We start from the raw sequence: 14,301 nt of genomic DNA on the forward strand, positions 1-14,301 counted from the left end.
CACTTTAACGAGGTATTTCGACAAAAGCATCTTACAAACGTGTTTTAGTCCTACTACTCTTAGCCTAATTGGCAGCACTGTTCTCAAGAAGGCCAGAATCCCCCAAAAGATTTTATTTTGCGTTTTGGCACCATCTTTTGACCAGAGGGTGTGACTGCATTTATTGGTACAGCAAATACACAAAAAAACGTTTTGATTTTATGATAAAACTTGTTAACTGTTAGTGTGCCAGCCGTATTCGTGACAGGTCCAATGCCATTTAAGACATTTTCATCTCCCTCCCTTGACACGACGAGCTCCGATGGGCCGTAACGGCTAGGACGACCTTCATTTCAAATCGGAAATAAATGTGAGTGTTTATTTCCTTGTTTATTGTAACATTACCACTGTCTTTTTTTTTTAATTATTATTCCTCTGATGCCTTTTCCAGCATTATGGCTTCACATTTAAAAATTACACCACAATCTACATATTTTTACGTCACTATTTTTCAACATATGACCGAGTGATACACTGTGACAGCTGGTCCACTAAGACTGTATAGAAAATGCTTAAAATATCTTTAAAAGTGAATGGGCCCCAGGGCAAATGTTTAAGATGGCGCAGGTAACCATTTGATTACCAGCATGTACTTAGAAAGAACACTCGTGTTCTTTTTTTTCTACTTATTAAATTTTAGAATAGAATAGAATACGTAAAAGGCGTTCTTGTTGCGTCCTCGTGTTGTGCGTCATCGCAGATGCGCAAAGAGTTCAGTCCACGCTAAAAGGCGTGCTGCCTTCATGTACCCCTCGTAACAAACGACCGTGTCAGATATATTTCATAGAGAGGTGGCGCGGAACGAACTCACATCAATTAAAAACATAGACTTTTTAAGTTATAGAATTTGACGTTCATGAATAGCTTTTGAATTTCTACGATAAATAACAAGTTACCTTGTTTTTGGAATTCCTGCTAATCTCCGACAGCTAGTGAACGCAACGACAGCAGCACATTTTCAGCTGGTAAGCGGCCGAGCACCAGCAGCTTTGCCGTGTCGTCGACTGCTGCTCGCCGTCCAAAAGGAGAGCCAAAGCGGATACAGGAGCTTCGTCGGGGGCGGTCAACCTCCATCTATCCATCTACAAGTGAGTGGACGTTTAACGATAACCGTTTTGTAAATCACTTTTTTAAAATTATTATTTTTAATTACCAGTGAACATACACGCGAGGGGCTAGCTTGCAACGCTGCCAAAAATAACGAAAAGTTTGATTTGCCAAACAGTATTTTTTAAACAAAAATATTTCAATACGAAGTAAATTCAAGAAAAATAAAATTATTTAACCGGCCCAACTTAATTTTGTCGCCCTCCCATACAAGACTTCACCTCTTATAACGTCACTATGGATGTGACGTTTCCAGCTATTTAATTAATAAAGAAATCCGTATATATATTCGGCAGTAGTGACTTAATACACGATGAAAGTGTTCCAAGGACTTTTTTAAGATCTTGTTTCCTTAATAAATTTTAATCTGATAAAGTTGCTGTAAATTTCCCCTCCCACCTCTTAACTAATCGCACGTGTAGCGTTGTGACGTTGTTTAGAAAATTCTCCTCTTTAGTCTCACTACGTTCAAAACGGATTACATGATTTTTAGAGGGGGGGAGTTTAAACGGGTGACAAGAGTTTAAAAAAAAATACAAATTAATGAGTGTAAATATGTGTATTTTTTTAATATAAAGTTCAAGAAGTGGTCAACATCAGAAACAATTTTTCTAATAAGCACTGAGGAAAAAAATAGTTTATATTTGTGATATCCCGCGATCTACCTCATTGTGAGCTTTTCTATTGCTGTGGTTTTGCCTTGGTGGTAAATTTGCCACCCACCACACTCCCAACACAATTTGAAGGGAATCAACATAGTTTGATGAAAATATTAACTCCTCCCATTTACATTGACTGTTAAATTCTCTGAAAATGTCAGCTTTACAGATGCCATGTCTCTTGTGCTTTTAGTTATTTTAGAAATGGAGGCTTTTGCTCACTAGCATTGATTGCATTATTTACAATATTGTGAGTCATTAAAAGAATAGATAAGATAGCTGCTAACAACCAGGCGTAGTTTACCACCACCACCAGCTGCCATTTTGTCTCCAGACTTTTTGAGCACTTCCCTTGATTGTCATGTGGCATTCAGATCTAGGCCATTCTGTCTTTATTCCGCCTGCTTGCATGTGGCTGTTGTTGTGTAGCATGTCCGTATGGCAGCACAACCACACCAATGCAAATGTCATGCCGTGTCTTCCCGCAGGCCTCAAGCAGCACACCATTGATTGACCCACTTCTTTAGTTCCGGTGCATGCTGAGCAAAGCAGGAGCTTGCCGTATATATACGACCGCGTGCGGAATTTTACGACCAAAAGTGGAGCACAATTTGATTCGGTGTTGTTTTACCATAAGAAATAATTGAGCCATCATTTTTTTGTTGTCTTTTGTAATATAGAAGCGTTGCATTAGTACCACGGAACTATGTTCAAGTGAGGTTAGTATCATGTTGCACTTTCCCTCCATTGAGGTGTGGCGGCAGGAATTTCTTGCAAATTTTCACTGCCGTCTTTAAGGCTTGTTCCCTATCCTTGCAAACAGAGAAATGCTTTATTTTTGAAAATCATTTGTACGATTTATTAATTATTGTAAGATTATTTTTGAATTACAACAAGATGTGTCCTTTTCTGTGGCGACCAACTTTTTTTTTTTTTTTTTAATACAAGTGTGCAGTAAATTAGTGTATTATTAACTTTATGATGGGGGACTCTCAGGGACAATTTCTACTAGGGTGAACCTGCACCCAAAGAGTCTAAAGCTGAGAAATCCAAGCGGGTGTTTTGCCCTTTGCCCCATTCATTCACAACTCTGCATGCCTGCTTTTTGTTTGCTTGGTCCCCTTTGTTCTCTTACTATTGACTGCCGTTCCACACGACAGTTAGCACATGGTCGACACGGCCCACCTTACTTACACTGGCACTGCCAAAATCCCCCCACATGCTCATAACACAAACACAATGTAACCGCAAAGGCCACTGATATAAATAGCGAGCAAAACCGGGCCTGACTAAAGTCGCAGTGTAAACAGTCCAACCTTGTGTTTTCTTTCACCATGACAACCGCGCGTGTCTTTACAGTCATGTAGCTGGATGTTGAGGAAGATGTCGGGTTGTAGCGCTATTTCCGTAAGGTCAACAACGCAGACACCATTCTTGAGTATCGATTGACGTGTTTGCTCAACACGTTTCTTGTTTACTGTCTGTAGGAGAGACACGTCTGCTTAGCTTTGATCATAATAGGGGAAAACAGCTTGAGTAGATTTTTTTTTTAGTCAAATTTTTTTTTTTTTCACTGTATGTAGAGCGAAAACTGGCAACAGGCTGCCAACAAGTGCCTCCCACTCCCCTGAGTCCGCAAGAAGGAGCTGGTTGTTACATCATACTCAGGCAAATATTTAGATCTGCAGTTGCAATTAGATGTTCGCGGACATAAAAAAAAAAAAAAAATGTTCATGTTGGTCTTAGCCACTCACTGCTTCTTGGACAAACAGTGTTGACAGTTCAATTTTTTTACAGTGACATAAATGGTAAAAAAAAAATCACACATGACTCATTAGGCAGTTATTGCGTAGTTTAAGAAAGTAGATAATTAACTAACATTATCATTTACTTGATTAGTTTGTGATGGTTCAGGCAGATCAGGCAGACATGGACCCTCTGTTAGTGTGTCTGTATGAGACTTGTTGGAACTTGTCATAAGCTCAACACGCTTCATTCTTGGTATTGCTCCACCAACATGATTTATTCTTTTGACAGCCTCGGGGCCCTGGTTAGCGTTTGCTTTTCGCAATTTTTTTTGTGGCGTCAGTCTTTCAGCCTCAGATTGACAGCGAGTGAATTCTGGTTTACTGCTTCTGGTTTGAACACAGCCCCCCCCCCTCCCTTTTTTGCCTTTTCACACAGGGGCCTCTCTCAAGTCAGCCATGGTGGAGTACTACCAGATACTAGGAGTCCACAAAAATGCAACGCAAGCCGACATCAAAAAAGCGTAAGTGTGCTCCATAATGAACGTTTTCTGTAGAGGAAATACTTTTGTGCAAGTAGACCACCACAGAGGAAGTTGACTGTTTTTTTTTTTGTGCCTAGTCATTGTCGAATGTGGCTGTGAAAAAATGCTTGTCATTAACAGCGGGTTGTTAGTTTAGGTGTTGGATGTGTAACCTGAATTTTGTAGGAAGATGCCGTAATCTGCTCTAGGTTTTCCCGATCATAAGTAAATATAATGCACTTGTTTGTCCCAAATGCAAAGTTGGGCTATTGGAGCCTTTTCATAAGAGTATAAAGAAAACATGCCTGCGATTTGTTGTATTGTAGTTCAACATGTCATCTTCTGCTCCGACACTTTCCCACAAGTTTCAATATGAGTCAGTCTCGGATCAGCATTTTTTACCACTGATTCATATTCAAACTTGTGAGGTGAGTCCCTGCATAATTTTTATGGCCATTGCTAGGTGAAGAGCTGTTTCGGAATATAACTAAAGTGTAAAAATGTAAAGGTAATTATTACCAATCAAAAATTAGGAAACGTCTTCAAATTTAAATGTACTTTCCGCTTCCTTGTCTCAGCTTGAATGCGCATGTAACTTCTTCCAGGTACAGAAAACTGGCGCTAAAGTGGCATCCAGACAAGAACCCTGAAAACAAGGAGGAGGCGGAGAAGAGGTTCAAAGAGCTGGCTGAGGCTTATGAGGTGCTCTCAGATGGTGAGAAGATTTTTCAGTCAAATAAAAGAAAACATGCCTGTTTGATTGTCCCCTCAAACGTCCATTATGTCTGTAGAAAACAAGAGGAATATTTACGACAAATATGGCAAACAAGGGCTGTCTGCAGGAGGAGGCAACGGAGGCGGTAAGGAGACAAGCACACTTCAGGAACATCTTTTATTAAGCAGCTATGATCATTTAGATCAGGTGCTCTCAAAATTAGAAGAGAAAAAAAAATCTTAATATTAGCTCAAGAAGCATTCTGGTGAGACAATGTGCATGTTAATCAATAATATATTGGAAATCAATGCTCTTTATAATTTTTTTTTTTTGTTTAAATATGACTGAAGATAAACACAATGTGACAACAAAATGCACGTAAATACCTCACAAAAACAGTCAATCGAATTTCATTATTTTTTTGTGTGTGTGTCACACAGGAGGCCACAACAACCACTTTGGCGGCTACGGCTTCACATTCCGAAACCCTGAAGATGTCTTCCGGGAATTCTTTGGCGGCAGAGATCCCTTTGCAGATTTTTTCGGTAAGTGTGCGAATAATCAAAAAGGGGAATACAAGCATTAACATGGAAATAACACGGTTTGAGTTAACAAGCTACGTTTTGTGGTGGTCAGATAGCAGTTCTGAATGATAAATAAATAATTAATAAAGTAGGAAGGAAAAGGAAGTAATAGTAACTTTTTTCCTCAATATGGTCATTCCATTTTAAAGTCCGATATTTATTTTTAACAACACGAGTCATAAAAAAGTGTGGCTTGCATAAATAAAGTCAAATTAACCATAAATCAATATTCACCCTTGCAAAAAAATAAATATGATGGCCATCTAAGAATTAAGTTAGAAAATTATCATGCTCGAACTTGGCGACTGATAGATTTCATCCATTAATTTGACTAAAGCTAATGGGGCAAGTGTGGGGTGGAGTTTAGGACCTGGGAGACACCATGCGCGGCTGGTGCTGCTTCCAAACATTTAAGTATCTCCTCTGGATGGAGCGCCATTTAATTTGCCCTTGGTGCTGTTATTAAATCCCATTAAGAAGCACAAATCATCCCTGGCCAGCGCAGGACGGCTGATGATGTCACAAGCCGCGAATTAAAAGTGGAAGAGGAGGCTGGTGCCGAGCCGAGCCCGCTCGTGTGGAAGGCATGTGCGCCGGACGGCCCGCGCAACTCTAAATATGGAGCTGGGCCACAGGCGCAGGATGAATGCGAGTGCCGACATCATCCGGCTGGAATGCTTTCGAAAATAGCCCCCATATTAAAGTGTGTGTGCAATAACGGACGCACGTGGAAAAACACTGTCACATTTCATGTTTATTGTCTCAAGAGGAATACATTTGACATTTTCCCCCCAATGGTGCATGATTCCTCTGCAAGAACCTCTGTCTGCAACAAGTTTGTCATATTCCGCAACTGTTAACAAGTCATTAATTATTAAACTAACTAATCTGCACATATTATCCGGACCGCTTTAGTTCAAATATGTCAACGGGAGTAGGACAGGTTGGGCTCGATTTTTTTTCTGGCGCCCTCTAAAGGAGCAAACTGAGATGTCCTAAGGAGGTACCTTTTTATTTTGGGGTCTGAGGTCAAGTGAGGCGTCGTTCAATTGGATGTTATGGCACTTTGTTTATTTTTAAATCAGCCTCTGTTTCCCTGCAGTACGAAAATGGGTTTTAAAATGTAAATGTGGACTATAAGGGAATTAAAAAATTCCAAATATGAACTGCAAATCTGTATGAACAGCAAGGAAAAGCAGCAAGACAAGGTCAGCAGTATTTAATGTGACATGGATCTATATTTAAGTATTTATGCAGTTGGGAAAGAACTGTACATGTCCACCATATGTTAAAAATTCAAACAGCAGTTTTATTAAGAAGTTTCTGTTTTGTTCATTTCAGCCAATGACCCATTCGGGGATTTTAACGGGCATACTCGACACCGGGGGGCCACTCGGACCCGGACAGGAGGAGGTGGACTTTTCGATTTTGGGGGGTTCTCATTCAATTCAGGTGCGTACATCCCAACCGGGGGATCCTTTGCAATGTTTGGACGCCCCGTTGCCGAATTTTCCCATTTTCTCCTGGAAGGTTTTAACGCATTCGGCGACGTGGGCAGCGGCGGGTTCAGCTCCTTTTCCTCATCGTTTGGCGGAGGAGGAGGCGGTGGAGGAATCGGTAACTTCAAATCGGTGTCCACTTCAACAAAGTTCATCAACGGCAGAAAAATCACCACCAAGCGGTACGCGGTCACTATTATCAATTTGAATTAAAAAGGAAGAAATGGAGGTTCCACACGTCCAATTGCGATATAATACTGAAATTTGTTACTTGACATTACTGTAAATGTTATTATTGTAAAATGGACACATGTTGTGTTGTATATTTAGATTATTTAGAAATTATCTGCTACAAGCTGTAATATACATTAACTAATTTTGGGCAGCATATAAAAGTTTGGAATGCAATCTATAAATAAAGACAAAGTGAAAATTCTATTAAAGTATTCCAGGCTAACTAAAATAAAAATGGCACATTTTTAGGAAAGTAGCACTTCACATGAGAGCACTTTCTTTAAAAAATGACAGTAATAATTGCATAAATCTCACATTATTGGCATCCATTAATGTCTCTATGTAAATCTGTAAACTATTATGAGCTGAGATTCTGAGCGTCCAGCTCCATTAATTAGAGCTCCATGACCGTGCTTAGTGAAACTAAAAATAAACAAAATGATAAGCATTAGTTTTAGCTCAATAAATAAACGCACCACAAAATGACCAGAACCCCCAACAAAACGAGCATAATTGCTAATTATAGCTGCATAGAAACAAAGGCATTTTGCGATCTTTTCGTTTGATTGTTAGCATTAGCAATTGCTTTCAAAGGGGTCTAAAAAAGACAACACAAGATGAGCAGTCGGGAGTTTTTCGCGACCTGAATGCATGGTAACTTCCTGACTGGACCTTCAAAATAAAAGTGCTGACTACATAAAACAAATGTTTATTCGTAAACGCAATGACTTTTTCTTAAGCATAAGGATAGTACACGTAACGTTCCAAACGATGTTTAGCATGATGGTGCGTGAGCATTTCTCATAAAGCAAAGCGTCTCACTAAGTGCGCACCTGTGGACAGGACGGTGGAGAACGGACAGGAGCGCGTGGAGGTGGAGGAAGACGGCCAGCTGAAATCGCTAACAGTTAACGGTGAGGAGCAGCTCCTAAGACTGAATAACAAGTAAAAGTGCAGTTGGGTTGAGCGAAACACCCGACTGCACCGCCACCCAATGCGCCGCCGGCGTCTTGCTGCAGCAGCCTCTTGGGGAGTTGCCGCGTTTTAGCAGTATATTTATTTCAGTTCCTTCGGAGTTGGTGGGTCACATGCACAAAAGCAGCTTTATATATTCCGTGATGTATATTTCTATCCTGCTCAAATGACATTTTTTTTCTGGCATGTCAAGAAATTTAACATGGTACCAAGTCAGGGTCGAGGAAGCTACGGTGGGGATTTCAGTTCTAAAGATGTGAAACCTCGCAGCCTACGAGAAAAAAAAAAAAAAAGGCCCGCAAATGGTTCCTCCACCCTGCCTTCGGTCTTCTAACTCCACTTCGCTAACCAGTTAGCCGACGTCATGTGTGATGAATGAATGCGTGAATAACAACGTTGCATTGTTTGTCATGAATAGCACACCGCATGCTGGGACTCCAGCCAGCCATTCACATTCTTGCCATGTGTTTTGTACCTCATTGATTAACATTAGGAGGAGAATGTTCAATAAAAGTGATTTTGTGGTTGTGTAGAAGGTTGTCACCAATTGCACTGTGTTTTCTTACCCTCACACTTTGGTTTGGTTTGACACATTGGCTGCAACCCGTTTGGCACGCAAAACACCATCACCGAGGTTACCGGAGTATTGTTTGCCTCTAATCCTCATCATCATCGTGGGGTCTGTGTAACATAATAACTAATGTGTTCATTTCAGTACAGGTGAGCCATCTTCACTGCTTGGCCGCAACACTCTGCCTGCCTGCGCGCTTTCTAGCCTACGCAACAGATATTTAATTTCATAGGCACATTCTGCCTCTACCCAGGTAATGTTCCAAATTAAAAAAAAAAAATAAAGCTTTATCTGCAACCTTAACATTACATTTATAAATGTAATGTTATTAAGATTGCAGAAAAAAGCTTTAAATTGCTTTTTCTTCCTAAAGGAAAGGTTTGCAAAAGTCAGTGGCCAATCACGTGTCAAAAGTAGTTCGAAAATGATTACGTAATCATTTAAATCCTATGATATTAGATTTTTTTTATCAAGTCAAGGCAAATTCACATGTTGAACTCACGTTTTAAGTTACGTGAAACTAAAGCAAATCTGAAAACCTAGTGATTACTCGCCCTTAGAAGACCTGATCCATAGAGCGCTAACATGACTAACGTAGCGGCACTGACATCTAGTGGCGGCTTGAAGGTGTTGCTGATTGTTTACATGCTAATACGTGTAAAATAGTGTACCTCTTTGGAAAACGCGATGAGCGAATCGACGCGTGTTTCAAATTGTACCTAGAGAATTCTTGCCTATGTTTGAAAAGTCGCAGGCTGCTTGGCGTAGAGTAAATACGAGGAAATGAAGCTTATCCTGGCTCAGGTGTGCCGCATTCCTTTTTACTGATTACATACGTATCTGGTGTGTCGCATTCCTTACATAATGCTGATTACATACATTACTGGTGGCTTTTCAAGCAGGGCGCCATCGATATATCAACGTAGACGTACTGTTGCTAGGCGACACTGCAGCTCTGCACTGCACATGCACAACCACGCCCATGTTTGAGGCTCCCCTGAGCGACTGATAGTCGTGAAACTGTCATTAAAACAAAAGTCAAATGTCTACGATTTTAATACAAAGGTGACAGATTACAATCGTTCAAACGTGTTTTAATTTTGGTGTACAAGAGAGCCGTTTCAAAGTGGTTTTGCTACTTTTTAATCCCTACAATATTGTCTCGATTTTTTAATATGGTTGATTCAGTAAAATCTAGCACCCTCCCCGGTCTCGAGTATGCACGTTTAATTTGTTATTGTATCCAAAAGCAACACGTGAAGCAACCGGAAGTAAAACCCCATCTGGCCACTTGGTGTCACTGTTTAGCAGCAAAAGAAAGCGGTCTACATTAAATTGGTATGGTCTTTATGTGGCTGGTAATATGGTTTATATTGAGTCTGTGGAGCAAAGCATGTTGGGAATAATATATAAATGGGAAAAGGGACTTTCGTAAAACAAAAAGTGTCGTTTAAGTCAGTCACATAAAAACTTTGTTGTGTAACAGACGTCCCAGCTGACGACGAGGAGCATCGCCGTCGCAGACAAAATCTGAATCTTCTTCCGGTCGCGGGCTCGCATCACCAGCGTTTGCTGAGGGCCTCGGCCCATAATCCCTTTGGCGACGAGGACGATGAGGAGGAGGAAGGAGATTACGGCCTCAACAGAGGTTACCAGAATGGCGGGTGTCAGTTGATGGGCTTGTCAGGGACACTAAAGTGTCCAATAACCTGGGTTGCCTGACGTGAAGGCAATGGCGGCCATCTTAGGTTGCCATCCTGTAATTTATAACGTGCTGATCTTTGGTTCATGGAAAATTGGTAGCATTGAAAGTCATGTTGAATGAAATTGTACAGTATTATAACAGATGAAGTACGTCATTACTCCCGCTAAATATGTGTCATTTGTTTGTGTCTATGATATAAACAATGTGTTTAGCAAATGTAAAAGCAATATGTTGTCAATGTAGTTAAAAACGATCAGCTCGTTTTGACTTCTCGTATTTAATTGTATTTTTTGTAATTGTAATAATATCAGTCATGACATTTAGTAGGGATTATAACAATGCAAATTAAGCTATTAGCATGACATTCCACGCACAAAACAAAAGAACTGTAAAATATGTAAATGAGACGTGTCTGATTATGGTTCGTTTGGCTTTCAGGTCACACGGATTCCAAGAGGAAAAAACTTTGGCTAAAGGAGTCAAGACGAAGAAGAGCGCCGCCACCGCCTCGCTTTTTCTTCCCCACTTTTGGTGGGTTTGGTTCTTTTTTCTGAAGCTAATGTTATCAATTGTTGTTGTTTGAAAATGCTCACGTGAACATGACAATGTCAGATACGAATTGGATTTTTGTCACATTTTGCATCACGTATCTTTAAGCCCTCAAACGAAAGTATTGATTGTAAAAATGAATGTCCCTCTGTGACGCTTTGTTTTATCATAAAAGTGTATGTGTCCAAGAAATGTTCATATTTTTTGTATGAACTACGTGCAGTAATAAATGCGCCAAAAAAAGCACATGTAACATGACATTGTTTGCATTTTGCAACACAGAAAATGTATCATCTATAGTAAGGCTTTTTTTTTCACACAAAGCGACAGTCTATAGTAAGGCTTTTTTTTCACATAAAAAACATCAGTCTATAGTAAGTCTTTTTTTCACAAAAAACGTCAGTAAGGCTTTTTTTTCGCAAAAAAATGACTGTCTATAGTAAGGCTTTTTTTATCACAGAAAACAACAGTATAGTAAGGTTTTTTTTATTAACAAAAAATGACAGTCAATAGTAAGGCTTTTTTGTTAACAAAAAACAAGTCTATAGTAAGGCTTTTTTTTCGCAAAAAAATGACTGTTTATAGTAAGGCTTTTTTTATCACAGAAAACGACAGTCTAAAGTAAGGCTTTTTATTAACAAAAAATGTCAGTCAATAGTAAGGCTTTTTTGTTAACAAAAAACAAGTCTATAGTAAGGCTTTTTTTTCGCAAAAAAAATGACTGTTTATAGTAAGGCTTTTTTTTTTATCACAGAAAACGACAGTCTATAGTAAGGCTTTTTATCAACAAAAAATGTCAGTCTACAGTAAGGCTTTTTTTCTGAAAAAATCCGACAGTCTATAGTAAGGCTTTTTTTCACAAAGATTTACATGCTACAGTAAGGCTTTCTTAAAAAAAAAGTCAAAAATAAGGCTCCTTTTCCGCATAAAAACAAAATTCTATTTATAGTAAGACTCTCTTTTCACACAAAAAAATCAGTAAAGCTTTTTTTTCCACAAAAAACTAGTCTTAGTAAGGCTTAAAAAAAACTGGCTTTTTTGACGATGTACATAATTCTTTTCTTGAAAATTCCTCCGAAAAACGACCAAGGCATTTTGTAATATTATCACACCCTTACTATTCCGTCTCATAATGTGTCATATAATAGCAAGAAATACACAACACGGATTTCCATGATATTTATTATCAACAAACATGGAGACGAGAATTTGGTCATCAAGTCACGAATAAAGTCATATTGTCATGTTGCACAACATATCACTTCATGTACTTATATGTGTGATATATGAATACAATCACCACTATTTTAGCACATTTTTTTTAATGGATGGGTCACTAAAAGTACATGACTACTTCTACTTATTATTTGCAGTCATGTGTTGTCAACATGCGATGCTGTAGAATATTGTGGGTGTACTTTTTAACCACACAAATATTTACATATACGGTTTGCAAATAGTAGGGCAGCTCTAAATTGGAAAAAAAAAATGATTGGAATACAGTTACATGAATAAACAACATAAACACATTTGCGCTTCAAAACACTCAGAAGTATTTCTTTTCAAGACTCTTCGTTTGTGGATTCATGATTTCATTGCTTGGGATTGGTGACATTTTTTGTCAACTTTGGCTTTCTTCTACATAGAACTCTATTCTTGCAAAACGGCACTTGTTTTATTTGATAAATTATTCGTAAGATGATGCATTGTCTTTCTGTCTCACAATATGACTTCTTGGTGATGGGAAAACGAAGCCTCGTGAAGCACGTGTGAAATGTTTTCTTTATTTCTGTAGCTGGACCTTCTGGTTTAAAAATAAATGCAGGTAAAATTGAAATGTAATAAATTCCCACTAAAATATTTCATGAGGCTTCATTTTACCATCTTTAACTTCTCATATTCCATTAAGAACATTAACGTTCACAGGTTATAGTATGTCTCGTTAGCATATGTACATTTCACTCAACTGTACATCCATATAGATTTTTATATGCTTCATTTAAATAGTTCTCTTTTTCACATCACATGATGATCAAGACTGCACCGGAATGGTGCATTCAGGTACATCTGTACATGACAGATGCGGCGCTGCTGTTTAATGAAAAGCATGTCTTTTATTTATTTATTTATTTTTGTCTTGCGTTAGTTTTACATGAAAATATGAATACTTTTCCCTCATTGATATATAACAATAAATGTCCCAAAAATGTAACTTTTTGATTCATGTTAAAAATGAACTTTGTTGGTGTTTTCTGGAATGAAACAACAATTAAGGGACAGGCTTTTCAATGTGCAACGCATCAAGGCCTCACTTGACAACATACCTGAATGTGAGTTTCTAGAAATATATTTGGGTATGCAGTAATATGTAGCGTGAGAAAGCTTGAAGAAGAAGAAGAAGAAGAGGAAGAAGAAGAAGGAGGAGGCGCAGAAGCAGCCTTCACTGAGGCATGGCTTTGAGGATGGCGTTCACCTCCTCGGCCACGGCTGTCAGCGCAAACTCAAATTGCTCCTGCGAGACCACAACAGGCGGGAACGTTACCCTCCTTCTTCACTTACTTCAATAAATCTATGAGTATGTATCACAAAATCAGGTTTATGTCCCCGAGAATGAAAACTGAGAGGTATTCAAATTCGACACTCAATTCCCTTTAAAATGATATACAACACAGTGGTGTCTCTGCTTAGGAAATTCATTTATTCTGGAAGTTATTTTGTATTGTGAATTTTTTGTAAGTAGAGGCGAGTTTTTATAATATAAATACCCTAATCCGTTCCAAGCCCCCCCAAAAATGCTCCTCATAAATGAATCATATAAACTATAGCAATTGACAAAATGAATGCAGTTCATTTGTTTGCCTTGGGATGGCGCCGGTGTGTTGGTGGTGCATGCAAAAGAACTTTGTTTAGGACGTTTTGTTTGTACATTTTTACTTTGCATTTCCATTGATCAAGGCATCGTTTACAAGCAAGCCCACTGAAGCAAAAATATTTACTGTGGGATCATTTTGAGCATGTAACTTTAGTTACTCGCTAACCTGTTAGCAACGCTAATGTCTGACGCGACAGCATGCTAGCTAACTGGCGATTCTAGAAGGAGTGTTCAGCGGTTTGTTTACAGTAGCCCAAAGTGGTAAGTATAATGTTGTAAAAAAATGACCCAAAAATGGTCAAAGTATTGCACAAGGATTAAAAGTCTACAGACTTCCACTTTTGTTTGTCTTTTGTTTTGTTGTTGATTTGGGTTTGATTTTTTATTTTCCCCTCCAGAGATAAGCAAGAGCGTGATTGATGTTTTCCTCCACAGAGCTGTTGCTGTTTTTGCACTCTTCTCCCCAGGCACAAGAGTGGAGGGGGAAAAAAAAAAAAAAAAAAAAAAAAATATTATATATATA

At 38.8% G+C, this 14,301-nt stretch overlaps 2 protein-coding genes across 7 annotated transcripts in view; one reads left to right on the forward strand and one right to left on the reverse strand.

Annotated features, from left to right (window-relative positions):
* The first annotated feature begins 265 nt into the window (after nt 1-265).
* dnajb6b (DnaJ heat shock protein family (Hsp40) member B6b) lies at nt 266-11,152 on the forward strand. 6 transcript variants are annotated; one of them, XM_088441979.1, is made up of 10 exons: nt 266-349; nt 969-1,127; nt 3,990-4,074; nt 4,680-4,789; nt 4,866-4,934; nt 5,230-5,334; nt 6,715-7,054; nt 7,950-8,020; nt 10,139-10,318; nt 10,796-11,152. In XM_088441979.1, the coding sequence occupies exons 3-10, from the start codon at nt 4,010-4,012 to the stop codon at nt 10,909-10,911; spliced, it is 1,056 nt and encodes a 351-aa protein (XP_088298105.1). In that variant the 5' UTR covers nt 266-349; nt 969-1,127; nt 3,990-4,009; the 3' UTR covers nt 10,912-11,152. The 6 variants fall into 6 exon arrangements, with proteins under 6 accessions (XP_088298105.1, XP_088298104.1, XP_088298106.1 ...); XM_088441982.1 differs by lacking the exon at nt 266-349 and having other exon boundaries at nt 799-1,127; nt 6,715-6,825; nt 6,904-7,054; XM_088441984.1 differs by lacking the exon at nt 266-349 and having other exon boundaries at nt 801-1,127; nt 6,715-6,825; nt 6,904-7,054; nt 10,139-10,300.
* Nucleotides 11,153-12,072: 920 nt separating this feature from the next.
* Nucleotides 12,073-14,301, reverse strand: part of ptprn2 (protein tyrosine phosphatase receptor type N2) — a 130,647-nt gene continuing 128,418 nt past the window's right edge. The window contains exon 22 of the mRNA XM_088441977.1: nt 12,073-13,418. Within this exon, the coding sequence (XP_088298103.1) occupies nt 13,347-13,418 (72 nt within the window). The 3' untranslated portion in view covers nt 12,073-13,346. The remainder of the gene's footprint in view (nt 13,419-14,301) is intronic.

This window comes from Hippichthys cyanospilos, chromosome 19 (genome assembly GCF_059441005.1).
Source record: "Hippichthys cyanospilos isolate Australia breed blue-spotted pipefish chromosome 19, RoL_Hcya_1.0, whole genome shotgun sequence".
NCBI classification, from domain to species: domain Eukaryota; kingdom Metazoa; phylum Chordata; class Actinopteri; order Syngnathiformes; family Syngnathidae; genus Hippichthys; species Hippichthys cyanospilos.